The following is a 27,370-nucleotide window of genomic DNA, read 5'->3' as shown; positions in this document are numbered from 1 at the left end:
AATCTCATGAAAAGCCTTGTGTGAACACTTATTCCCACCCCATCACCAAGCCAAAGCCATTAACATCTTGGTGTTGGGATTAAAAGTCTTGTAATAAGAATGGTAAACCAGAATCTTCGAGCCTGCTTTCTGTGCTCTGTACATGAAGTCCCTTTGTTCCTTGGTATTCATAAAGCGTTATGCAGATTCCCTTTGGATTCCAGAATCTGAAAATGTGTATATCTCTTCTATAAAATGGGCAATATTTTCATATAACCTGCATAGTCTGTTGCATGCACTTTAAGTCATCTCTAGGTGGCATATTATACCCAATACAATTAAATGCTTTGGCAATACTATTATGCTTCATTGTGTAGGAAACAGATAAGAAAAAACCTTCATATTCCTGTATTTATGTACATCACAATAATATTTTCAGTCCACAGTTGGTTGAATCCTTGGGCATAGAGGGCCAACTGGTCTCACATCCTTCAGGGCAGCTTTGCTTGGTCAAGTCTCCATTTGTACATACAGGAAAACAGAGATGCTATTACCTGCAAAAGGAACCCATATTCCTTTGTGTGGGTCATAAGCTTGTGACAGTCTACTCTAGCCTGCCTCCTGAGCTTGTTTCTAGCTACACACACCTTCCAGCCCTCACATCCCTCTCTGGAGCTAAAGCACCACAAGTGTTGTTTCCTGGAATGTACCGAGTTGTTCTCTGCATCCATAGCAGCTTATGCTAGTTAAAAGAATGTATCAAATGACCTACACAAGCACACACGCACGTGCGCCTTTGGTGGATACATGTTCAAGTGTTTCCAAAGGCTCCTGGCTCCCCTCAGACCAAGTTGCTGATTCCTGAAGCCCAGAGACTCTCTTTCAATAAATGTTTAATTTTGCATCCTATAGCCTGTGACTCAGTCAGAGCCTGTCCTGTCTAGCCATGTGTCTCCTATAGTCAGAGCAGACCCATAGTAACTACTCAGTAGGCTTTAGGAAGAAGAGAGCTGCATTGGATAGCATTACCTGGTCTAGGGGAGGTGTTGGGAGTCTGGAAGGTCTGACCACAAAGCCCTAGTGAGTAGTTTTATTAACAAACTTAGGTTTAAGGACCAGAACTGAGTGTGAAACAGGCACTCTATCTTGAGCTGGTGACAGTACAAATCTCAGATTCCTCATGTAACGATGTAAGGTGACACGGATGGTGATTGAGAGTGTTAATTCTAGCCAGAAGCAAGTACAGCTTGCTCCTCTGACCTCTCTGTCTCTTGTAGCCTGGTTCTTGAGCTTCTCCAGGAGACATGACCTTGTTCAGCTCATTCTTACTGCGTGCTAATGGTTCTTCCTAGACATCTCTTCAGATGGAAAAAAGTGCCCTGCAGACATCTAGTGGGTCATGTACCTGGTGTCAGGGATCGTGCAAGAGCTTGGGGCATCTGTACCATCAGCCTTGCTTGCCCATACTTTTCTCACTCAGAACATTTGACCTCCTGGATTTGTTGCTCAGAGGGCATGTGTCCCTGTCCGCCTGCACAGATAGATCCCTGAGGGACAGCATGACTTGTAGAAGCAAAGTGCATGAAGGAGACCAGGGTGACCTCCTCCTCTTCCTCATCTGTCCTAAGTCTGAACCGATTGTCAGATCATAGGACATTAGAAAGGACTGCCGTTTGGGCAGTGGTGAAAGAAAGCCAATTCTCTAAAATGCTGCCGGACTGGAATTAGTGTGCTAATTTGAAATTTTGGTTTAGTTCTTACATTTTCCATACAGTTCATATACCAAAACTGAACAGTTTTTAAAATGTTTTCACAAGGTTTTTAACCGTCACTACTGCCTACTTCCAGGACATTTCATTCCCCCAAGAAAGTAACTGTACCCATTGGCAGTCTCAACCCTAACTACTGGCAACCACAAATGTACCTTCATCTTTTCAGATTTGTCTCTTCTAGACATTTCATGTAATCATGGTAGTTTGTAGCCTTGTATATCTACCTTCTCTGACTTAGCAAGTGTTTATGAGGCTCTTCCTATTGCTACATAGGCCAATACCTTTTTTTTAAAAAAAATTGTGGTATGTACACATGCCACAGTCAAGGATGACTTTCAGGAGTCAGTTACCTTCTATCTTACTGAGCCAAGATCTCTGTTGTTTTTACTGATACACAGCATATGTCAGGCTGTCTCTTTCTCCCACCTGACTACAGAAGCACTGGGATTACAAATGTACCCTACAGCTCATCAGGTTTGTACAGCAAGAGCTTTTACTCACTGAGTCAAGCCCCCTTCCTCATTTCTTTTTATGACCAGGTCATTTTTCTGTGGACTGGATATACCACATTCTATTTATCAGAAGAGGGACCTTTCCATTGTTCACCTGGGATGAATGTTCACATAAAGTTTCTGTGTGAACATATGTTTGCAGTTCTCTTGGTAACACCTTGGAGTAGGAGTACCCCTTTGAAAACTCTGTTTAATTATTGTAGAACTTTTCTTGGCTTGATTCTTGCCTTACTGTTTAGTTTTGGTTGAGTCACCACACACTGTCCCCCCCACTCCAAGTCCCTGCTCTAGCTTCCCATCCCTGACCTTTGGGAAGGTTCTTGCTTGTGAAATGGAGTACCAGCGAATGGTGGGGGCTAGGATCTGCTGCTCTTTCAAAACTCTTCATAACTTTGTCATCTGCTTTCCCACCACACCTCTTCCCTCTGCCTCTTCTCTTCCAACAGCTGAGAACTGCTGGAGACTCTTCCTTTCAGGAAACAGAGCCCTAGGGCTACAACCCAAACCCACCTAGGGTCCTCTAGTTCTTGGCCTGACATGGTACTTCCTTTTGTTCCTGCCATATGACAGAGCTGTGTAGGGGCCATGTCTTCCAGCCACTGCAGAGCCCTTTCCCACATTTCAGCAAATAGAACCTATTCCAAGAGTAACTAAAACCCAAATTCCAGTCCACAAAAGGACAGGCAAACCATAAGCTCCTGGCAAGGGCCATTGCTTTGTTGATTCTTGTGCCCACAGCCATAGGCAAGGGTGGCTTTGATTCCTTCCTACAGCCCAGTGTCTTATGCAGCTTGGATAAGAGCAAGAACTCATACAGGCTTAAAGAATGTCTCAGGGCCTGTGTTGGGGAAACAGTAGAGGTGGCATCTGTGTGAATGACGCCATGACCAGCCTAGAGGAGGCCAAGGTGCAGGTGTTAAGATCATGTGCCAAATATGTGATATAGCTTAGAGAAGACCAAGAGGCCGTAAAAGGTCAGCAGGCAAAGGGATCCTCAACAATGGTACAGGAAAGGTGGTCAAGCAGAAGACTGACAAGCAGAAAAGTGTCAAGAAAAGTGACAACCACATAGCATCTGGTAAGGCACTGGCTTGTCACCTGGCCTGATAGAGCCACTTTCACATTTCAGAGACCTTTCCAGAGTTATACACAAATATGCCTGTCATGGCGTATGTATGTAAATGAAGGTCAGAGGACAACTTGTGCTAACTGGTTCTTTCCTTCCACCATGTGAGTTCTGGGAATTGATCTCAGATCAACAGGTTTGATGGCAAATGGTTTTTCCTGCTAAGCCATCATGCCTGCTCTCTTTATCTTTTTGAGACAGAGTGTCTTGCTGAACCTGGAGCTCACCATTTTAGCTAGACTGGCTGGCCAGCAAGCCCCCTGGATATGACCATCTCCTCCACTCCAGCACTATGGATACAGACATGTGCCACTGTGCCTGACTTTTTACATGGATGCTGGAGATCCAAACTCAGGTCCTCTTGCTTGCAGGGCAAACATTTTACCCACTGAGCCATCTCCCCAAACCCAAATTGGTCCTACCTTTCCCTCCTAAGTGCTGGGATCACTGGTGTGTACTACACTTCATATCCTTCGGTGGTGAGCAGCTCCCAGTGAGCCTTGTCATCTTGAAGGAAAGCAACTTGTTGTCTGCAGCGTGCTGTGTTGCTGAACTCCAGTATTCATAGGTTGGGTGTATGGACTGTAATATTTTCAAATTGCAGTGTGTATATTAGGACATAACCCCATCTTCAGTTGAAGAGCATTTGTGCTTACAGGGATTTGTAGCTATCATCACTATCTGATTCCAGAACATTTCATCATCCCAAAAGGACCCACATCTTAGCCTTATCTTGACCTTGTGTTATCAAATTCCACCCAGCTAACCTCTCAGGGCCCACCACAGAGCTCTGCAGCTTTTCCCCTAGTCCCCTTCCCTACTGTGGTTCTTTTTTTCCCCTTCCTCCTCCCACACCATCCAATGATTAATTCTTGGTCTGGGTTCAAGGTAGCACAATAAAGGCACAGCTGTCCCTGTCTTCAGCTGGTTTGCTGAGATGTGCTGGATGTCAGAGTTAGTCCTAAGGATGTACCTGTGAGTGAGACAGAGGCAAGCCTTCTTGAGAGCTGATGAGTAGAGAGCAGAAAGACTTGGCAGGACCTGCAGTGGGAGGAGCTCCATGTGGGGGACTATAGAACACACAACAATGGGATGGACTTTGCCATTGTGCAACTCTGGTGCCAAGTGAAAATGATGTTGTTTCAGGGCTAGGGGCACTTTAGAGGCAACCCCAAGGGAAAGAGGACCTATGGCCCAGAGTAACTTGCACATGTATTCTGCCTCTTCCCTGGAAGAGTCAGTAGGCAAGTTGGCAGCTGAAGAGGCTTTGCCCCCACCCAAAACTGAGTGGAAACACGTGGGAGACAGTCCTGTCTGGAGGCCAGAGTCACACCCAAATTATAGCGGACCACTTGTTTCTGTGTGACCTAGTGTCACCTCTGCAGTGATGTCTGTTCTTGCACAGGGAAGTATAGGACCAAGAACCTCATACAATACAGAGACTGTGAGATACATCCTATGTATGGTTCATCCTGATGCCCAGGACCTGCATCTCAAGGAGCCCTCTCCAGTCCTTGTTCAGAGTCAAAGAGGTGGGCTGCAGGAAAGATTCTCCAACCTGATCAGCTTCCTTTCCTAGGCCTCGCCATCGGTATCCTCTTAATCCGCACCTTCACCACTTTTCCCCAAGCCCTCTCACAGCAATAGGCAAGCAGCACTTGGTCTACAGGTGTCCCTTCCTGACAAGACACTCCTCATCTCTGACTTCACCTCTGCCACATCAGCTCAGCCATTAGTAGGGAGTGTGTCCTTCATCCTCCGCTTGTCTCCCCAGGTTGTCTTGAAGGATCTGGAAGTGTTGGCAGAAATTGCTTCCTCCCCTGCAGGCCAGACGGATGACCCAGGCGCACCTGATGGCCCTGACCTCCGAGTCAGCCACTCGGAGCTTCATGTACCCACCTCCGGCAGAGCCAACCTGCTAAACCCTCCCAGTAAGTATTTCCCTGAGGGCTCTGTCCTGAGGAGATGCTAGTACTGACTTACCTTGTACTAGGAGGTCACTCGTAAGGCTGTTCTGCCAGGTATGAGGGCTGGTAGATTGCCAACCCATGGTCTTCTACCACAAAAGAGAGAGCCCTCCTGCTGCCTCCCGGCTCACACTCCAGTAGCCCCCAAAGAGACCCTCACAGCCCTTTTTCCTCATCTTCAGCACTTTTGATGCTTTTGAACCAATGACTAAGCACAAAACCCTCTGAGGCAATTTCTCCACAGACAGGCAACCAGCCAGGACCTTCAGTCTTGGGTCTCACAGGTGGAAAAAGGCTAGGCAGCCATTTCCTCCTCAACAAAGCTCAGAATAGCTCTCAGCATGGCAGGCAGCCCAGGCAAGAGACAGGATAATTCAAACAGGCTGTTTCCGGGCTGTCCTTGCAAGTGAAGGTAGCCAAGCCATTCCTGGTGCTTGTTCCTCGGGTTCCTTCGGGTTGGCAGGTAGCTCTTGTCCCCGGCCACACTGCCTAGCTCCTCCTCTCCCAGGCAGAGACCACCTCCCTCAGCCACGTGATTCTTAAAAAGGCCCAAGGACACAGATTGGTAAGAAATTACCCAATGAGTCTTGGATGTTTGCCAGGTCTTTGTCCCTTGAACCCCTCATGCTGTCTAGACACAAGGACCTCATTAGCTTTCCATACACTCATAGCCTTTTAGTAACATTGTGTCCCCCTGCAACTCCATGGTATTCTGGTCCCTAGCCTTGGATCCATATTACACCTGCCCCACCCTAGTAGAAGCCCCTAACTGTTTGACCAGACACCATGCCCAGTGTCTGAGAAGTGGAGAGTATTTTCAGGCCTTGGTACACCTCTGGATATGCCATGTGCTGAGGACACCTCTCCGGGACAAGCTATGGATCTCCAGAGCCCTGCAGCAGGAGGTACTTGGGAGCCCAAGCTCCAGGCTCTCCCGCTGCATGTCCTGCCTGATGTGCAGAGCGAGGGACTCCAGCAGCAGCCTGGCTTCCTCTCTCCCATTTCCCCAGGATGCCATCACTTCCTCACTCAGGAGACCAGTTTCCCTTGAACAGTCATTAGCTGTGGTCAAGGAAGCAGCTCCCATATCCTGGTGCCAGGACCCCTGCTGTGGCTCCCACCTCCTGTCCCTCAGCAGAAGAGTTCATTCTCTACCCTCTCTGTCTTCAAGTCAGCATAATAGGGTCCAGCCCCAAATTCAGGGGACAGATGACAGAAAGCAAGTGTGGTGCAGAATGGGTAATAGGAGCTACACTGAAATGGAGAAAATCTTTTCCTTAGATGGGGTTGGGGGGTCAGTAGGAGCCCAGGAGGAAGGAGCTCTGCAATGGTCCTCAGTCCTTCCTCCCTAGGAGATAGCACCCTACCGTCTTGTCCATCTTCAGGGTGACAGCAGCAGAAGATTGCATGAGCCATGGGCAGACTGAGATACCTGGTGCTCCTAGGACCCTCTGTGGTCTTTTGTTTCATCTATAAGCATGTTTTCTTTACCTCCTTTCTGGGCACAGAGAAGTTGATATAGCTGCAATATGGGTTCCTGCTACTGAGAGTATGAACCAAGAAACTACTTTAGGCACCCAGTCTAGAGTTGGGGTCCTGCAAGGTTCCTGGGGGCCATCGGGTATCAAAAGCATGCTGCTGCTTAGAGACAAGAGCTGAGAAAACTTACATGGCAGAGAATCTCAGTCCCTTGCCCCACCAAAATGGGTAGGCCATTAATGAGGCTGAAGTAGTAGGACTTTTACCCTGGTCTGCCAAAGCTCTTGGAATGAATCATAACAGCCAGGGACACTCAGAAGTCATAGAAAAGAACAATAAAACATCCAAGATGGGCAGAAAGTCAGTCTTGGGAAGAATCCCAGAGAAGTGCCTATAGCCAATACTGCAATTTCCTTCACAAACCCGCAATTACTGGTAGCCACAAAGTTAGCCTGAGCACTTTATGGAACTTGGGGCCATGAGACCCTCCAGACAGATGAAGGTGCATTCATTCACATTTACATCTCCAACAGCTGGCATCAGACTTTACAAATAAGTTCATGACTCTGGAGGGTCAAGATCAAATCAGTAAAAAAGGAATGCAGGAAGCCAGTTTGCCCTCTGCCCTCTCCTGGCTCAGCTGCCTTGGGAGGCCCACTGCAGACGCCATGGATGTGTGGGGCGGTGTTGAGGTCAGAAAGCATGCAGGAAATGTCCTCATTGCTCTGCTGGCTGCTCTTCCCCAGATTACTTCCTGAGCACTGTGCACACATGCATATTTGCACATGGACAGAGGTTGCAAGACCAGCCCTTCTTCCTGTCTAGAGTCCACTGTCATCTGCCCCTCCAGGACACAGATCTGAGAACCTGAGACTACAGTGTTGTGTCCTGTAAGAGGAAATCACTCCACCCTCCATGCAGGGACTTTTTAGAAGGCAATGTCAGGGCATCTCCAGGGAAGTCAACGGCCCCTCCTTCACATTAGATCTGTACACTCATGTAGTGCAGATCCCACACAGTGATGGGGAAGAGACCTATCACATGCCTGGGTTCTGTGTTGCCCTAAATGCAGTACCATAGTGGTCCCCAGGGCACTGGAGACAGAGTTGCCCACATGGGGCTTTTCCTTTCACGTGACCTAGCATAAACTCTCTCCTGCCAGCACAGACAGCCAGGTCTGAGTTCCACCTCCTTTGTTCCTGACCAGAAAAGAACTCCCTCCAGAACAGCAGGAGAGCTTCCTAGGCCTCTGAGTAAAGCCATCTCCCAGCCTGGGGCTTTTGTGACTCAGGTTACTGTATAGCATCTCTACCCTATTCATAAAAATCTGCACCATGTATTGTATTGCCAGGCTGTGGAAAAAAGGGACAGTAACTAGTCCTCTGTAGGACCACCCTGACCCACAGAACAATTAGTAGAACCCAAGATCCATCTCTTTTTCTCCTAAGGCCTGGACAAGCTCTGCCCTCAGGCAGATATCAGGCCTGAGGTGAGCCAGGTACCCTCGGAGTCCAAGCTGTAGTGTGACAATCCTAACATTTAAGTGTCATGACCTGCCTGCTTGCCATGGGTCATTCTTTCTTTTCCTATTTTTTTCTTTCTTTCTTTTTTTCTTCCTTTTTTTTTTTTTTAAGCAGGGTCTCATGTTCCCCAAGTTGACTTTAAATTTATCAGGTAACTAAGGATAACTTTGATTTTTAAATCATTCAGCCCCCGCCTCCCAGGTGCTGGGATTATAGGTATGCACCACCACTAGGGAGGAGTAGGGATAGCTTTGTCTTTTCTCGGCAAGCATTCTATTCCCAGCTCCATTGATGGACTGAAAACTGCTCATGGCAACATACTTTGCAGGGCTCTTTGGTCTGGTGTCTCCACCTCTAGCTCTGAAAGGGACAAAGGTGAAATGTTCCAATTCCACTTCATTCCCTGCAGACTAGGCTGGTGTGACCAGATGTCAGCAGTATCTTCCTGTCATCAGACAACCAAGTCCTGGAAGAAACCCAGGAGGCTTTCAGGAACAAGACCATTTCTCCCTGTGGTAACAGTGGTGCCCAGAGCTGCCAGCATTGCCATGCACTTATCGAAACCTGGTCCTGTGTTAAACACTTTACAGGGATGTTCACCTAGATCAGCCCCACTCCATCCAGCAGCTCAGAGAAGAGAGCGTGCCTTAGTCCCTTGACTGAGGGTTGTGACAAGCATTTGTACCGGCCCAGGAACCTGGCTGTCAATCCCGCACTCAGAGAGGCATAGAGATTCCATCTTTGCCACCCTTGGAAGCTTTCTTCACATAAGGGGAAAAGCAGTAGGAGCCTAGTTGTCTAACTAAGAACTGGTCTGGGTGTCCTGTTCCCAGATGTGGCTCCAGCCTACCAGTTCCCCGAGAAGTAGTTCTTTTCTTCCCCTGAGATTCCAGGAACCCCCCACTCTGGCCTCAGGCTCCATAGACCCTCGTTTCCTGTCCTGCTGCCTTCTGCTTACTATTCCCACAGCTGACTGTCACAGCTTCCCCAGAGCCTTGCCCGTTGCTCTTTAGACCTCAAAGCCTATATCTCCTTTCAGCTCTTGGGAGGCAGCAGAAAGATCTGTACTTTGTAGTGGGCTCCTGCCGCAGGCCCCACCTCCCCATCTTCTAAACTGGGATGGAGTGCTTGGGGGCTTTGGAAGCTCCTCCATAGGCAGGGCTAAGACCAGCACTGTGCTGTGAGAAACTGCCTTGACATCTGTCCTTAGTATCCCAGGACCACTCAGGTCAGTTCTGGTGCCAGCCTCTGAAAGGCTTCCCGCCCCCAGCCCCTCATGCTTGTCAGGGTGGATGGTGGAACTGACCTACATTCCCTCGTGGCTGTGACCTGTTAAGGCCCCTCCTGCTGCCAAGGTGCAGGGGTATAGGTTCCAAATCTTTGGTAGCCCAGAGTGATCAGAAATGCAAACATTTGGGTCATCCCTGCTTCTTTTTTGATTTTATCAGGATCACCAAGTGTCTTGTATGTTCTTGTGATCTCAGGCCACAGGAGCTAGGTTTTGTTCATGTATGAATCCCTAGCAGCAGGTACCTAGCAAGGATGAGGACTCTTTTTAGAAATGATTGAAATGAAGAATGGCTATGAACAGGTCACCAAAGGTGAGCAGAAGTTCCCCAGATGCGCTGTCCAGGAAGGTGTACTCTTGGCCTGCAACTAAGACTTCTTATTGGTTGGTCTTTCCAGTTCTATCGCTCTCTCTCTCTCTCTCTCTCTCTCTCTCTCTCTCTCTCTCTCTCTCTCTCTCCCTCCCTGACCTTGTCCCAGCCCTTGCTTCAGTAGCAGCCCCTTCCTGATAGCAGATGGCTGTGTGACCCCCACCACTCCCCTAAAAGCTGAGAATTACTCCTAAGCCCCTCTGTAACTGATTATCTTGTCTTGTGCTGCGAGCCAAGCAGCTGGAACGCATCCTGGATTGGGTGAGGCTCGAACTCCTGTCTTAGGTAGTTACCTCCAGGATCAGGTCACCCAGGTGATGCTGGTGTGATGTGCTTTCATCCATGAAACCAAACAGTAGGTACCACCTTCAATTCTACAACTCCTCAAAAAAAAAGACCAAAGCAGCTTGGCCTCCCTTCTTCCAATCACTTAGTTCTATAGGAAGTTGCTCCTTCCCCATCAGTCTCCCTTTTATCCCATACCAGCTTCCCAGTCTTGCTGCTTCTTCCATGAAGTACTTTCTTTTTGTTATTACTGTTTGTTTTTTGTTTCTTTTTTGTTTTGTTTTGAGACAAGGTTTCTCTGTGTAGCCCTGGCTGTCTTGGAGCTCCCTGTATAGACCAAGATGGCCTGGGACTCACAGAGAGCCTCCTGCCTCAGCATCCCAAGTGCTGGGATTAAAGGCGTGTGCCACCACCACCCAGCTTCATGAAGCACTTTCTGTGCCAAGAGTGGACTGTACCTCTTTCTCTGAGATGGTCACAGATGAGAAGCCAGCTCACTGTCTCCATGGCCTGGCTAAATCAGCAACAGGGTCTAGATCTCATCTGTTCCTTTGGCCTCCTGGGTATGCACTCAGTAGCCACTGGCCCTTGCCCTACTCCCTCAAGTCCTCAAATCCTGACTACTTAGCAAAGCTACTTGGTTAGGCCTGACCTCAGCAGTGAAGAAGGTAGAGAATGAAGTGGGGGGGGGGGGCCTTGCAAGTGGAGTCTGAGCTGGGTGGCTAATGTTTTTGCATCTGGTTCTGCTGCACTGTAACTTGGGTTGTGTATTGAGGCCAGAGCTATTTTTATCCTGACATGTGAGGCTCCTTCACGTCATAGCCACAAAACTCAATCCAAAACATCCCAGGGAAGGTTGTTTGTGAGGCGTTCTGCAGATTCTCATGTCGCCACATCAGGTTTCACTTAACAACATCTGCAGGACTGGCTCCCCAGCCACCACTCCACTGGCCTGTCTTTGTATACAGAGGACTCCCCACAGCATCTGTCTGCCCCTGAGCAGCCAGTCAGTCACGTGAGCTTCCTTCCAGTGCCCCCACAGACTTCTTGCTTGCCCAAACCAGAAATAAAAGGCAGATCTGTGTGACTGATTGCACTCTCCCTCACATCCCTGTCCTCTTTGGGTCAGGAAGTGGAGATCCTGCTCCTCTCAGCCCTTTAGGAAGAGCCCTGAGACACATCCCTCTCTCCTCCTGACCTACTGAATCCCACCAAAGCAACTTGTCCACCGTTTGAGTGAACCTTCAAACGTGCCCTGTTGGTAATGCTCAGTCCAGTCTGCTAGGACAGCTCTGTCCAGATGCAGATCTGGAGGGCATGCCCTAAATCGGACCGAGCCAGACCCAGTTCTGCCTGTCCCAGGCATGTGTAGCACCAGCCCGTCTTGAGACAGAGCTACTTCAGACTGCACAGCCAGATGAGCGAGAGCAAGAGTTGGAGGTGGGCGGAATAGGCTGGTGGAGGCGTTGGAGCTGTCCCCTGGGAGGTGCAGGCTGCAGTGAGGCGGAAATCTCTGCAGTCACACTCCTGGGGCGAGTTTGTTCTCTCCACCTCCTCTCCTGAGCCCCACAGCCCTGGCCAAGAACTATTTGGTTTGGGATGGGGCAGGTGATTCAGGAGGACACTGAGTCAGATTACTGGGGACTGGAGAATATATTAGATGCTATTTAAACACAGTGAACAAGAGAGGCAGAGGAGGGCAGCAACATGGTGGGAGCTCCAAGGAGAATTCAAGACCCAGTACCAGAGAGAGACAGCCTGGCAGGATCTCTAAAGAAAATCAGTGTTCACGTGGCAGAAGAGGGAATCTCCTCATGCCTTTTTAGGGTAGGGGAGAAGGTCACAGCAAGAGGTTTCAGCCAAGCGCTCTGATCCCAGACAGGCAGCTGGGAAGCAGTGCAGAGCGGGATGTGGCACCTCTTTGATCTAAGCCCACTCAGGTGAGATGTGATGCCATGGGCAAGTCTGCTAGCTGGGGACCTGTGGTGTCTCTGAGAGGAGGCCTGGGCTGAGGCTGGATTCCAAGTCTTACCAGAGCCTATTCTCGAGTCTGCAGACAGCAGCCTGAAGACTTCTGAGGTCAGAGGCAGTTGGGCAAAAGGGAAAACCGTGGTGGAGAGAGCTCTCACAGACCCTGATCCTGTCACAACTCCCCTTTCTTGCCCTAGACTACCAACCCCAAATGGGTGTAGTGGTCTTCCTAGAAAGTGGGCTCTAAGGCCAGAGGTCCTGCTCCTGATGGTTGTATTCAGTACAGGCCAATCTGGGGTTTCTGGGAGGCTCATCCTAAACTGCCACACCTAAGCCTCTTGTCAGTCGAGTTTTTGGAAAGGCACATGGCCTTTTCAAAACCAGTCAGGGAATACTGGGCTTTTTCTTGTGTGTGGTCTTTGAACAATGGGCTCACTTGAAGGACTGAGCTCACGGGTTTTCCCAGAGGAGACTGCTCATAAGAACTAGTCACTTGTCCCATGTGCTTTCTATCTCTCCACTAAAGGCCACCTCCATTTAGCCTGGTCCCTGAGAGTCCTTCTGGACCAGTGAGAGCTCTTACTAAAAGGAACAGAGATGTGTCCAGGGAAACCAGGGTAACCCCAAGCCATCTCTCCTGTTATCTTTGACTAGTCTGTTCACTGACCTGAGGGGCGGGGCACAGATAGCTTCTTTTCGAAGTATCCCAACAGAAATCCATGAGTTTGTTTCAGATCCTAATTCTCCTTGCACTTCCAGCCTGTTCAGCAGGGAATGAGAACAGTCTGCCCCACACAGTTCTCCAGGACACTCACACCGTTTACTGAACACAGACTTGTGTCGTGCCTTGTCCAGTACATTACATGTGTTGTCTCTTGTTAGGGAATCTTAACTGCCCTTATTTATAGATGAAGAAACTGAGGCCAGAGCACTATGCTCGATGCTTTCTTTTCCCATCCCTGGGAAGCTGAAACTCCAGTGTTCCCAAAGCACCCAGCTCCTTAGGACTCCCAGATGGCCACAGCCAGGGAGGACGTACTTGTGGTTACGCTCTTCACTGGTCCCTTTGTCCTTTTAAGTACTTTGAAGCCTGGAGGCCTTAGACCTGGAAATGAAGTGACCCAGGGGTGCACATAGAGAAACAGGAAGGAGACAGGGACCCAGATGATGCAGAGATATTCCCTAGAAGCTTACAGGTAACTAGATTCCTGTACGCATGTCCCTGGGGCTGTAGGGTAGGTAAGCAGGCCATGACAGCCATCACTGATGTATCTCCTGTGGGTGAGGATGGTGGGGGGTGGGGGCTGCCTCAACAGCTGTGTCTTCAGCCACCTCATCTACCATCAGTCCCAGCTGGGCCTAGAGTTCCTTGCTCTGTAAGAATGTGACACTTGATTCTGCAAACAGCCCCCTCTGGGCCAGGGAGCAGAGACTATTTGCTATTCCAAAGTCACTCAGGATCAGGGCAACCAGTCTGTCCCCAGCATGGACCCTAGAACAATGCAGTACAAACAACAGAAAGTTGAATGGGGCCTGTCCTTAAACTGGGCTTTTCACTCCACATACCCCAGCACAGTTCCCGGGAGGTTGTCTGGAAGGGTCGTCGTGGGATTTAGGGTGGCAGGATTTGGAAGTGTGGAGGTTGTATAGAAAGGTCTTGGGGTTGAAGGCTGCAGCATTTGTAGGTAAAAAGCCTTCTAGTTCCCAGCCACTTCCCAGCCACTTCCCTGTACAGATCAGGGGAAACACAAAGGGCCCTGAGATGTTTCAGTGCCACTGTAGCCACTGACCACCAGCAGCTCCGCTGGAAGACTTATGCAGCCCTGGGTGCTTTTATACATTCCTTTATACACTTGACCTAATGCTTCTGGAGGCTCCTATGTGCCCCCACAACCAAGCTTGATTTCCAAGGACCCCCCCTACATCCTACCTACCTTGTGCCACTACCTGCCTGCTCTTTCAGGAAGAGAGGCTTCTAGACCAGAAAGAGGCCATCTCAGAAACTGAAGTCTGCTGCCTCAGTTGGCTCTATTTACCCTACTGTTTCAAAAGCATTGAGCAACCAAAGAAAAAAATGACATATTGGACTTAACCAAAATTTAAAATTCTGTAGGACTGGTGATGTATCTCAGGGGTAGAGGCTCCCTACCCCTGCATGAGCGCATGAGGCCTGTAGCACTACAAACGTTGTTGTGGTTTGGTTTTTGCAATACTTGGAATTGAACCCAGTAGGCAAATACTCTATCATTGAGCTGTTGTGCCCCTAGCCCAAATATTTTTGTTTCTGAGGACAGTATCAAGAAAGTAGACTGGGGATGTAGCTTTGTAGCGGAGTGCTTTCCTGGCAGGAAGTGGGGAGAGACCCACAGAATAGGAGAAAATGTTTATAAACCACCTACCTGATAAGAACCTATATATATGAACTCTCATAACAAAAAGACAAAAATTGTTCAATTTTGGAGATAGGCAAAGGAATCGAGTAGCTGTTTCTCCAGAAAAGATAAACATAGGCACCATAAACGTGGATGATAATATAGCTAGAGAACTACAGATCAAGCCGACAGTGAAACACCACTTTCCATCCACTAGTATGGCTATAGTGAAAGACAGGTAACATGTTCAAGAGGGTGTAGAGAAGGCAGAGTCTCCTTTGTAGCCACTGTGGAAAGTGGCCTGGCAATTCCTCAGGACCCAAACAGTCTCCATGCCACCCAGCAGTTTCATTCCTAGGTATATAGCCAACAGGAAGGAAAACTGTCCACACAAGACTTGTAGGCATGACTGTAAACAGCATTCATAATAGCCACAGAGTGGAAACCACCAAGTACTCATTGTTTGATGAATTAACAAATACAATATAGTGTATCCATTGTTTGGCCATAAAAAATGAATAAAGAATGGATATGTACAACCAGGAGGAGCCTTGACAATATGCTTCATGAAAGAAGCCATATTGGGTTCCATTTATTCATGCAAAATGTATATGAATTGCATAGGATATGCAAGTGTATAGATAAGGATTTGTTTCCAGGGCTTTGAGAAGAGACTAGGAAGTAAAGGTAATACAGGATCCCTGTAGAGGAAAGACGTCCCAATATTAGATTCGGCAGACAGAAATCCCACCATGCATTGGAAAGGAAGGAGGATGCTGTGGGGAGTATGAAGAGCCCACACCAGAACGAGCCTGACATCCCATCAGCCTTCCTCTTCCCTCCGTGTTGGGGACTTCACCGAGGGCACATATGCAAGAGCAGGCTGGAGGAGTGGCTGTGAGGCTGAGGTGTCCGCCGAGGCCTGTGAGAGGGCAGTGCTGTTTGTTTGCACAGCCAGCCAGGGCTTTGCAGGCTTTCTGAGTGCCAGCTGAAGAGCACCTTAACCTATTTCCCATGCTAGGCGGGGATCCAAACAGGTCGCCCTGTCCACTGGGTGTTTGCCATCCTTAGCCCAGTGTGTGATTTATGTTTTTTCTCAACACTGGGAAAGGAATTTCTCTTGTGAATCGTTGCTAGCTTTGCTGACCATGGAGAAGTTGCACCTACTGTGTTTTTTTAGGTTGTTTTCATTTTGTTGTTTTGGTTTAGTTTTGGGTTTTTTTTTTGAGGGGAGGCTGTGTTTTTGTTTGGTTTGGTTTTTCAAGACATGGTTTCTCTGTGTAGAGCAGGCTGGCCTCACTCAGAGATCCACCTGCTTCTACATCCCAAATGCTGGAATTAAAGGCATGCGCCACCATGCTCAGCTGTCTGTCTAACCTCTTCATTCTCGGACTGGCCACTGATTGTCCTTAATTGTGCAAAATAAACCCCACGTGTATCTAATTTGTTCGGATAGGGGGATAATCGTGTTCATTTGTTTTTTTTAAGATTTATTTTATTTGGTATTACATGCATGTGTGTTTAACTATGTGTGGGTATGTGCATATGAGTATATATTACTATGGAGTCTAGAAGATAGTGTCAGATTCCCTGTAGTTATAGGTGGTTTCGGACTGCCTGGTGTAGGTACTGGAAATCAAACACAGGTCCTCTGCAACAGCAGTACATGCCCTTAACCACAAAGCCGTCTCTCCAGGTCCTGTTTGGTTTTTATTGTAGCATCTACCTAATAGAGATCTAACCTGTGAGATATTCACTGAGTGGTATGGGATTATACAGAGGAGTGAACCAGTAAATTGTTTGTGCTTGTATGTACCCATAAAATCCTTGCTTCCAGTCTCTGGCCCTTAGATGGAGATCTTTCATCTTTTTAAACATAGATCCTGGTATTTACAATTGTATCTGTCTCATCACCCTGTAGACACACAGTCAGATTAAATCTTGGCTCTGTTTCTTTCTTTGCAGGTACCAAAGGCTTAGAATGCTCTCCTTCCACTCCCACTATGAACTCTTACTTTTACAAGTTCATGATCAACCTTCTGCAGACATTCAGCAGTGAACGAAAGCTCCTGGAGGCCAGAGGCCCATTCATCATCAGGTCAGCCCTGCATGCCTCAGCTTTGAATCTCCTGCTGTATATGGTGGCAAAGTAGCCACCTGCTTTCCTTTCTCCCCTGCCTCTGCCCCCTTTTCCTGATCTTTGCATTGTCTTTGGAAGGAATGAAGAGGGTTCTTCCCTCATACTAGATTGTGGTACTACCAACATGAAGCAGGTAGTCCTTGGCATTTCTTTAAAAACTGAGTTAAGTGTTTATTTCTTGAAAATGTTTTCCCTTTTGGTAAAATATCCTCTCCATAAGTGCCACCATTGTTCTTTTGAAGAAGAAAAGTAAGTGAGCCAGACAGAACGTAACATGGGCTGGAGCCCAACTACTAAGTAGCACAGTATTTGGCTAGTTCAGTGAAGCCAGGTTCTTGCACTGAATGAACCTGATTCTGGACAGGTCTGAGAACTGTCATCCCATGCATGGGACTCCCTCTTTGTCTTGTCCTCAGCATCATAAAGCAGCATCACCAGAAGAGTGCCCAGTGTTATGCTCAGGCTAATGAAAACTAGATCAAGAACAGTATTCCTGCAGACTTTCCAACAAAGTCAAATGGAAGAGCCTTGCAGAATGATCCAAATGGTCCTAGATGCTCTATAGCAGTAGATCTTAGGTCTACTTGTTAAGATCTGCCTAGACCTCCACCTTGACCAGTGGAGTCAAAACCTCAGGGTGATGGGGTTCTTAATGTGGCTGAGGGTGCTTAGAGAGCAGACTGCATTGGTGTGCCCACAAAGGTGTAGGAGCTAGGTACCCCAGCAGAGTCGCAGTTGGCACAGAGAACCTGACAGCAGGAATGTGCACATGAAGAGTTTACTTTGCTGTGAGCCTGAACACAAAGTTGAGCAGAGCTCATAGATCCTCTCCTCGTCTTCTGGGACTCAGTACATCCAGCATGGCAATTACTTGCTGTTCCAGACCTCAGTCCCCTCAAGAACTGTGTTGAATTCTGTCTGAGGGGGCATCAAGACCAGCCTCCAGACCAGGCCTCACTCCAACCAACATAGCCGTAGAGGGTCTCAGCCCTGGGCACTGGCACAGAGAAACAGAGAACCCAGTTAAGTGGGTTTTGGTTTTTTAGGGAGGGTTGGTTGGTTGGTTGGTTTTTGGTTTTTTAAAACAGGGTTTCTCTGTAGCTTTGGAGCCGGTCCTGGAATTAGTTTTTGTAGACCAGGCTGGCCTCGAACTCAGAGAGATCCACCTGCCTCAGCCTCCTGAGTGCTAGAATTAAAGACGTGCACCACCACCACCCAGATTAAGTGGGTTCTTTTATTGTTGTTGTTGTTGTTTTTATTGAGCTGTATATTTTTCTCTACTCACTGCCCTTCCTCCCCTTCCTCTTCTACCCCTCCCCTATGATCCCCACGCTCCCAATTTACTCAGGAGACCTTATCTTTTTCTACTTCCCATGTAGATTAGATCCATGTATGTCTTTCTTAGTGTCCTCATTGTTGTTAAGTGGGTTCTTAACCTTACTCAGAGATCAGTCAGTGAGAGTCTACATGATGGGGAATGATAGGACCAGATTTCCGGTTTGAAAGGTTGCTGTATTGGGAGAATGAGTTAGAAGGGTCAAGATGGATAGACAACTGGGATGCTGTGGTCTTGATGAAACTGGCTGACATGGGCAGCAGCATGGATTGGGGATGAAGTGCAAGAGGGACAGAGGAAGAGTCGTAATAGCCTGCAGGCCCTGAGCCCTGAGAGTATCAGAGTAAAGACAGTAACATGCTTGAGAATGAATTGCTTTGAGAACATCAAAAGTAAAATGTCGAAGCAGCAGTTTGATGCATCAAAGAGAGACCTAGTTCTAAGATGAAGTCTGGAAATGGATGGTGTAGTCTCTCAGTCAACAGATAATTACTCAGCGCCAGTTCTGTGCAAAGTATGGTTCTAGTTGATTCTGCCCTGTAGAGTTTTCATTTAGAGGCAATAAGAGGAGCCAAGTGAAGAAAGGAGTCTGAGGTTGAGCCCTAAGAAGCTTCACATATGCTGACTAGACAAAGGGAGAAGCCAGAAGAGGAGACTGAGAAGGGCCAGAAAGGTGGAAGGAGGTGGGGGCAAGAGAAGCTGGGAGGGGGCAGTGAGGTAAGATGAAGCCTGAAGATCTGGGAGCTGACACCGAAGCCTGCTCAGCCACAGAGTGAACTCAGGAGATGGGGACAAAACATGGAAAGGGAGAAGAGGGAACTTGATGGACAGGAAGGGAGAAGAAAACACGGGCTAGATTAAGGTCAGAGAATGGAATTGAAGACACCCTGGGAACTAGGCTACAGGACTGAGTTATGAGAAAGGACAGAAAGAATAGTAGGACCACTTCTGATGTCTGAACTCTAAAAGGATGTCCCTGTGGTCTGGAGAGATTATGAGCCCTAGTACTGTGGGCATTTGAATCCAGGTAAATCTTTGTGCTGGAGCTATAGGATGTTTAAACACCATCCCCAGCATCTACCCACCGGGTAAAAGTAGCACCTGCCCCCACTGATTTTGTACAATCAGATGTTCAGAGGCTCGGCAGGTAGCTCAGATGTAGAGCATCTGCCCAGTGTGCTTGAGGCCCAAGAATGCACCAACTGAGAACCACTGTTAATCTCGAAATGGCTGAAGTAGCAGTAGCATGATCAATGAGTGCATGGCACCACTACAGATCAATTCTTCGCCTCATTGGCCGAAAGAGGAAGATGACTATGTGTTCTTGGTTTGTTTGTTTGTTTACTCTAACCCCACATTGGAACACCAAAAATATAGTTGGTTGTTTTTACTCTTTACTGTTTTGGACCTGCTATCCAGCTCCCAAATAATTCACACACACAGGTTTATTCTTAATTATAAATGTCCTTCCTTAGCTTGGCTTGTTTCTAGCCATCTTTTCTCTCTCTCTTTCTCTCTCTCTCTCTCTGTTTTGGGGTTTTTTGGTTTTTTTTTTGGTTTTGGTTTTGGTTTTTTTAAGACAGGATTTCTCTGTAGAACTTTGGAGCCTGTCCTGGAACTCATTCTATAGACCAGACTCGAACTCACAGAGATCTGCCTGCCTCTGCCTCCCAAGTGCTGGGATTAAAGGCGTGCACCACCACTGCCCCAGCCTATCCAGCTTTTCTTAAAATTATTATATCATATACTACAACAGCTGTTTTTCCCCTCATGGAGTTGTATAATTCCAGTTAAAAGACTGAAGCAGACATGAGATATAACACCAGGGACCCACACACATCAGAACAACAGAATATCCTCACATGAGTGACAGTTAATGTCATGTGGTTTTCCAGACTGCAGAGGTGTCAGCACTCCTGATGAGAAGTTCTCGTCTGTAGACTCGGGAAACCAGTAGAGAGAGAATGCTTTGGAAAAGGTAGGAGTAGCCAGCTTGCTCTCTGGAGTACAGGGCTGCCCTGGGTTTTCCATGCCTTCCTAGCTGCAGACTGGGGGCTTGAGGTGGGAACTTAAGATGGTACCAGCATCCCCAGACTGCACAGAGCAGAAATACAGGTGCCATGGACATGCTTGGGTCCTACCTGAGACTCCATGAAGCTGGTAGCCAGGCCACTACCATATTTCTGTTTACAGACTTCAGTCTCGTAAGACTCTGCTGACTTCTCAGTGTCCCCTTAGTGTCTCAGAATGATAAGAATTCTCATTTTTCCTTAAGGGAAAGTGTGCTTAAGAAGCAGTGTGCCGACTAGCATTGCTAGGAGCTGGGCTGCACACTCCTCACTGCTAATTCAGCAACCACTATGTTATCCCTCTGGAATTGGTGACAGAGCTTGGGACCTCAGGGACCCCTGAACAGCTGCATTCTAAGGAACCAGGGGCCTGGACTATGGTCCCAGCTCCTCAAAGGGCTCAAGAACAGGGCCCATGGATCATCTCTCCTTGTCCTCTGAGGACTGGGAATATCTAGCATGGCAATCACTTGCTGTTCAGAGCTCAGTTCCCTCAAGAACTACACTGGGCTCTGAAAGGTCATCAAGGCAGCCTCCAGACCAGGCCTCACCACACCCAGCACAGTCACAGAGGGTCTCTTAGCCCTGGGTACTGGCACAGCAATCCTTCACTAAGATCTCTCCTTGACCTTTGCTCTAGCCATCCAGCTTGTCTACCACCATACCCCAAAAACTGTACCTGAGAACCTGCTGCCCACCAAGCCAGTGTCCAGCCACTGCTAACCAACCCCCTGATCACTATCTCAGACACCCAGTGTGGGCTCTGAGGGCACACAGACCAGGATCTGGCATTACAGACATGCCACTCCCTCCCTGCTTCCATAGTTGCAGACTAAGGCCTTCAATGAGGTGGTGTGGTTGGCCACCATCCCGCCTCTTCTTTTCGTTTTCTTTGTAAGTCTTCTCTGCTGATAGCTTTAAAAGGGTACATGCTCACACTGAGCACTGTGGTTCACAGTTGTTAATCCCAGCACTGGGGTGGCTGAAGTAAGAGAATTGCTGTGAGTTCAAGGCCATCCTAGGCTCCTAGAGACCTAAATAAGCCTGAGCTACACTGGCTCAGTTAAGTACATGCTGTACAAGCACCAGGACTCGAGTTCATATCCCCAAAACCCACATAAAAAGCAGGGCATGGCACTATGTGCTTGTAACTCCCATGTTTGGTGTGGGGGATAGGTAGAGCCCTGGAACTCACTGGCTGTCTGGACTTGCAGAATTGGTGATCTTCGGGTTCAGTGAGAGACCCTACATTAATAAATAAGTGTCGAGAGCACTCAAGAAAAGTCACTGGACATTGGCCTCAGGCCTCCTCATGCAAAAAAAAGAACGGCATGAAGGGCATGCTAATGGCACACACACTAATGGAGCCGCAGGCCTGATGAGGACCACAATAGATGGCTTCTCAGCCCTCTCCTTCAGCTGTTCAGTTGTTCCTCTTGGTGCCTAATTCTGCTCACTGATAGAGATAAAAGGTTGTACCTATGAACAGGTTAGAAACCATTATTTGTGCAGCGGTGTGATTAGGGCCCAGGGCAGCTGCCATTTGTGGGAAGACAAAGGCATCCAGAGCTTTTGAGAACAAATATCTAGTGGGTTCTCAGCACTGAGAGAATTTTCTTCAGTCTCCTCACCCCACAGTGTTCCTGGGCTGCACCTTGACAAGGCAGGGGTAGAACACCAGAACTCCAGCTTGATCTCAGTGTCCAACCAGCTCCTTACCTTGTGGACATAGTCATTTAGATCATGAATTGAGATTGAGGGAGCCAGTGGCCCCAGGCCCTCATCTTTGAACCAGCCTCACAGGCCCTAACCTAGGTCTAGATCCTTCCCTTGGTTTGGTGGTAGGAAAGTTGAGACCCAGCCCACAGTTGGAGGAAGATGGCACACACAGGGCAGGGTATGCCAAACTTGCCCACACACCCTCAAAGCCTAAGGAAGTGTGTGGCATGCTGTGATGAAACACCATAATCAAAAGCAGTGAGGGAGGAAAGGGTGCATTTGGCTTACACTTCTATATCACAGTTCATCATCTAAGGCAATTAAGCAGGAACTCAAACAGGGCAGGAACCTGAAGGCAGGAGCTGATGCAGAGACCATGGAAGATTACTACTTAACTGGCTTACTCCTTAAAAGCTTGCTCAGCTTGCTTTTCTTATAGAACCCAGGACCATCTGCCCAGAGGTGGGCTCACCAACAGTGGGCTGGGCCCTCCCATCAATCACTAATTAAGAAAATGCCCTACAGGCTTGCCTATAACCCAGTCTTACAGAGGCATTTTCTCAATTGAGTTCCCACCTTTCAGATGATTCTGCCTTGTATTAAGTTGACATAAAAACTAGCCTGCTAGCACAGGTTCAAATCCCAATTCCTCTCAGTTGTAACCTTTGTAACCATTTGACATGATTCCAGATCCTTCCTGCTTTGTCCATAAAACACAAATGTTAATGAAATGTTAATGGTGCCTGTCTAGCCAATCTACAATGAGATTGAGTCAGCTCGAATGGGTTCCAGCACCTAACATGAACATGGCCTCCACTTCCCCTGGTGGTTTGTGGAAAACAGGAACAGGCTTCATTGGAGAGCAGGATAATTAAAGCTTGTGTCCTAAAAGCTAGCCTTGCTGCCCCAGTGGCCAGGGCACCCACCGGTGCCCAGGCCAGCCCCACTAAACCAACTCTGCCTAAAGTAGGTGTTGGTGTGCATTGCCCTCCTCCAGCTTCTTCCCACCCTCCATGCTAATGCTAGCTGAACAAATCCAGCCCTTGTCTGCCTGTGAACCACCCCACTTATACACAGGAGAAAAGGAAAGGAGGGAGAAAAGCTAGCCTCTTTGATAAGCTGTGATATGAACTCTGGCGTAACCCAACAGCTGTGATCTTTACAAGCCCGCTTCTGTGCTGGGAAGTAGCAAGTCTGAAGACACTCCACTCTGCCTGCCAACAGGGCCTCTGGCCAGCCTCCTTTGGCTCCATCAACTGTGAGTTTTCCCCTCCTCTTCCTCCCTGCTGCCTTGCAAAGAGCTCTTGCCAGAGAATGCTTTCATTTTTAACAAGCCACTGTGTGCTGTGAATGCAAGGTCTGCAGCTCAGCTGCCCAGTTGATGGTAGAGAAGTCTCAAGCACCCTCCCAGGGCCAAAGGTGCCCCTAGGATGAGGCAGGTATCCAGAAAGGATGATCCAGGACCCAAGTAGAAAGGGAACATGGTCATAAGACTTCCTTCCAAGACACCCATTATGAGGCTTCATTCTTGTCCTACTCTCCCCACCCTATGCAGATAGGGATGACAGCACCTCCCAAACAATCCTAACCACATGTTCCTACTAATTAATACTGCCTCCCCCCTCCCCTACCACCCTGGGTTTGCATATGAGCCCTTGTGTCATGAAGAGGAGAATTGATTGGCCACTGAGGTAGGTGTTAGAGCTGGCCAGACAGACACTAGGGAGAAGGGTGTCAGGAGCCACTCTTTGATTCCATAACTAGAAAATTCCACTAAGCAGCTCATGTGAGTTAACCACCCCTACCTCCAAGCCCAATTCCTTCATACCCCCCAGGACCCCTCCCCCTCTGGAATTCCCAGTCTCTGGAATCCCTTTTCCTGGAGACATCCTCCCTTTCAGCCTGTGAGTCTTTGTAGTTGCTACCTCACCTTTTGGGGCATGGACCTGGTTCCCAAAAGCTCACTGGGCTGTGCTGATAGCAGACAAAGTGTCAGTACCTACTGTCCTAGCTAAACGGGCATTTCAGAAGAGCATGCTTGGCCCTGGTCCCCCTTCCAAGAGTAGTCTAAGGGGCACCAATCAGCTCTCTTCCTGTTGTCCTTTAATGATTGCCTTCATTTGCTCAAAACAAAAATTACCACAGCAAACACACACCAATCTCAATCTGCCTGAAAGAAAAGATCCTGATCCTCCTAGTGGGTTTGCAAGTGGAATTTGATCTCTTATTAGTTTGCAGCTGTAATTGAGTGGGGCCCCAGCTGAGGGAAGGAGACAGGACATTGGACAGAACTGAAGGAAACCTCCTAACGTCTGACACCCTACTGAGGAGAAGCTTCTCTTCTTGCCAGCTTTAATTAAAGTTGCCCAGCTCCTTGTATGAATCCTCTAGAGCTTTTCCCTATTTGGGCCCCCCAGCCAGCCAAACCTGAGCAGGGGCTGGGGAAATGTTTTTGTTTTGACTCAAAACAGCAAAGGGGAGTGTTCAGCAGAAGCCACTTTGCATACCCAGCCCTCAACCTCAGATCTAAGTGGAGACAATTCTGTGACAGTGGAAGTGGTACCCAAAACCTGGAGTCCAATCAGGCAGGGAAAAAGATGCCTCATAAGGCACAACATGCAGGTACCCAGAGCCAGGCCAAGTGACTAGCATCCCAGCCTGGAAACGGTCTGGAGCTGGAGCCATCCTGCTCCTCCAAGTAGTCCCCGTGCCCAGCATACCCGCTGGCACTCCCTGTGAGAGAGCTGTCTTTTCTTCTGAAAAATGGAAACCACATGTGATGGGCCTTGTTAGGCCAGGCTGGGATTGATTAGGTCCTCCTGGGGCCTGGGGGGAGGAGCACTGGCCAGAGGGAGCCTGGGACTTCAAAGGATGGCACCCCCACATGCTCTGAGTAAGGCTGTGTGTCAGGAGGTTAAAGACCACAGGTGCCAGGCAGAGAGAGGCCTTGTGTCCTTCAGGGTGACCACAGCCCAAACTGCCAAGCTCCCCCTATGCCACAGTTTCTTAGAGGCCCTGGCAGGAGGGGAAGATTCAGCAACAAACTGGTGGGAAGGTTGCTCAGCTTAGAGCCCACTCCATGGATGTGCAGTATTGAGCCCCTCCCCACAGAGATGTGGCACCTGCTTGACCCCATCCAGTCTCCTACATAGTGTCTACTTTATAGTCCATACACCTGAGGGCTCAGCCCATAGCCAGGCAACTGGCAGGACAGAGGGTGATCAGAAAGAGAGGTTTTTAGGGGCTGAAAACTTGATAACAAAATTCAGTCTGAAGCTCGTGAGCTTGTTTCCAGATGGACTTGCAAAACTCTCTGGATCTGTTTAGACTTTACCTAAGTGTGCCAGAAAACTTACAAAGTAACTCAGACAGCTTGGTGAATTAGCAAACAACTAAAAGTGTATCCTAGTGTAGAATCTTTAAAAAAAAAAAAAAAAAGCATTGGAATTGGCCCCTGGGAGTCATGTTGCATCCTCCTGCCTTCCTGGCATGAGAGCCAGGACAGACGAGTGGGGTCTTTAGTGTCCAAGTGCTTGTAAACTCCTGGAAAGACAGCTCCGGATGCACCCTGTCCATCCATTGTATCATGTTCCTCAGGAAGCCTTCCTTTTTTCCTGCTATCAAATCAGCACACGTTTCCTGGGGCTGCCTTTGAGACAGACCCTTGTGAGGCTCTCCCATCTTGCCCCTCGCATGATTGCTATTAGCACATAGGGATTTCACAGAGCCTCCCGCACCCTAGGCCCTGACTTTGGAAGGTTTCTCTCATATGCTTGTGTGAAAGGCCTAGACTAGCTGCCCCTTGCAGAAAAGGTGAGGCCTCTTCTTGGAGCATGGGTGATAACCATTGGAGAGGCTTGGGAATTGTGGTGCCAAACTCTGCCTCAGACAGTGACCATAGAAGGCAATCCACAGGGAAGGTCAGGCCAAGTGCCTCTTCACAATGCAGCCTGGGAAGGCCATTGGGATCTGAAGTGGACAATGGAACTTTCTATAAAGTTGATTGCCTCAGCGGGAGAGATTGTAGGCTCTTGGTCTGTTACTGTTGTCATCATTGTGGCTTTTTTTTAATGTCCCTATAACAGTAGAGCACTTCCCCATCTCCTTCACTGTCGGACTTGGAATATGATCTGCAAGAGGATGGACCCCAGAGCTGAGTTTCTCCCCAGATGTGGGAACTCGTTTACAAGAAAGGGAACGTGGTTGCTAGGATAGTGAGATGTTACGAAGCACTACCCGTGAACACTAGCAGGGGGGCTCAAAGACCCCATGTTGCCTCAGTGTGCCCACCAGGAACTTTATTCAGCCTGCAGAGCCCAGAAGGCACACCTGGAAAGACCCGGAAAACTCATGTTGTCCTTTCCAGAGAAGTGCAATGGCTGTCCACACCTGAAAGCCCATGTCTCCCCATTTCCACACCAGGGCCAGACTCTACATTCAGAAGCAGCTGTGCCATCTACTCTTGTAGCACCCCCTTTTGTTGGCCCATAGAGCACTAGAGACCCTCCTGACATGGCTACCTTCAGGCTCTTCTTTATCTTGTGTGGCTCTAGTGGCTGCCATCCTTTCAGGTAGAAGTAAATTGCTTCTGTGTGTTTTTCCCAGTCTGTCTCCCAGGCCCTCCAATCCTCCGCTCTGCCCATCCCCACTCCCTGTCCCTGGTGAGACAGGCTAGTTTCCTTGAACCTCCCTGGCATTTTGACAGTGTTTCTCTTGGTCAGAATCTGACTGTTGCTCAAAAGGACACGTCTCATCCCTTCCTCCCAAGTCGTATATTTTCCCCTGACTTACCACAGTTCTTTGAGTCCTCCACATTGACCCCTCTCATTCCAAAGCTATACTGAGGTGGATTCAAGAGGAGTCTGGTCAGCTCCTTTTTTTTTTTTCTAGGCTACCATCAATTGCATGTGAGGTGTGTTTTGAGCCTGGACTCTCACTCTTACCTTCCAGATGCTGCTTTTTCAAGAGCAAAGTTTTTACCTCTTTCTCCACACCCTGAAACCAGCCACGTCACATCCTGAGTTCCATCCACACTGTGTGGGCTTTGCCTTTAGCCTTGTCATCAGTGAATCCGTGGCCTCGGGCAGGCTCTTCTCACACGAGACCACTCCCTGCCTGGCTGGTCCTTCTTGCTACTCCAAAGAGTTGATTTGGAGACTCTCTCCTGTGCCAAGAAGTTCCAACTTGATTTTACCTTGATTTTGTTGTTTTTTTTTTAAAGATTTTTTATTTATTATGCATACAACATCCTCCATGTATGCTTGTATGCCAGAAGAGGGCACCAGATCTCATTTTTAAATGGCTGTGAGCCACCATGTGGTTGCTGGGAATTGAACTCAGGATCTCTGGAAGAGCAGTCAGTGCTCTTAACCTCTGAGCCACCTCTCCAGCCCCTTACCTTGATTTTGTTATTTCTGGTGAAACCAGCCTCCTTTCTTAACCATACTTTTGCCTCAGTTTAT

At 48.3% G+C, this 27,370-nt stretch overlaps 1 protein-coding gene across 2 annotated transcripts in view; it reads left to right on the top strand.

Moving 5' to 3' along the window:
• Vac14 (VAC14 component of PIKFYVE complex) overlaps positions 1-27,370 on the top strand; it is a 109,299-nt gene that overhangs the window by 52,920 nt on the left and 29,009 nt on the right. For both annotated transcript variants that reach the window (XM_085681723.2, XM_048437265.3), the window contains exons 13-14: positions 5,164-5,320; positions 16,610-16,742. In XM_085681723.2, coding sequence (XP_085537849.2) covers positions 5,164-5,320; positions 16,610-16,742 — 290 coding nt within the window. The remainder of the gene's footprint in view (positions 1-5,163; positions 5,321-16,609; positions 16,743-27,370) is intronic.

The sequence above is a fragment of the Myodes glareolus genome, chromosome 22 (assembly GCF_982192425.1).
Source record: "Myodes glareolus chromosome 22, mMyoGla1.1, whole genome shotgun sequence".
Classification (NCBI taxonomy): Eukaryota; Metazoa; Chordata; class Mammalia; order Rodentia; family Cricetidae; genus Myodes; species Myodes glareolus.
The sequence above is the reverse complement of the archived record's forward strand: the minus strand, read 5'-3'. Positions and strand labels throughout refer to the sequence as shown.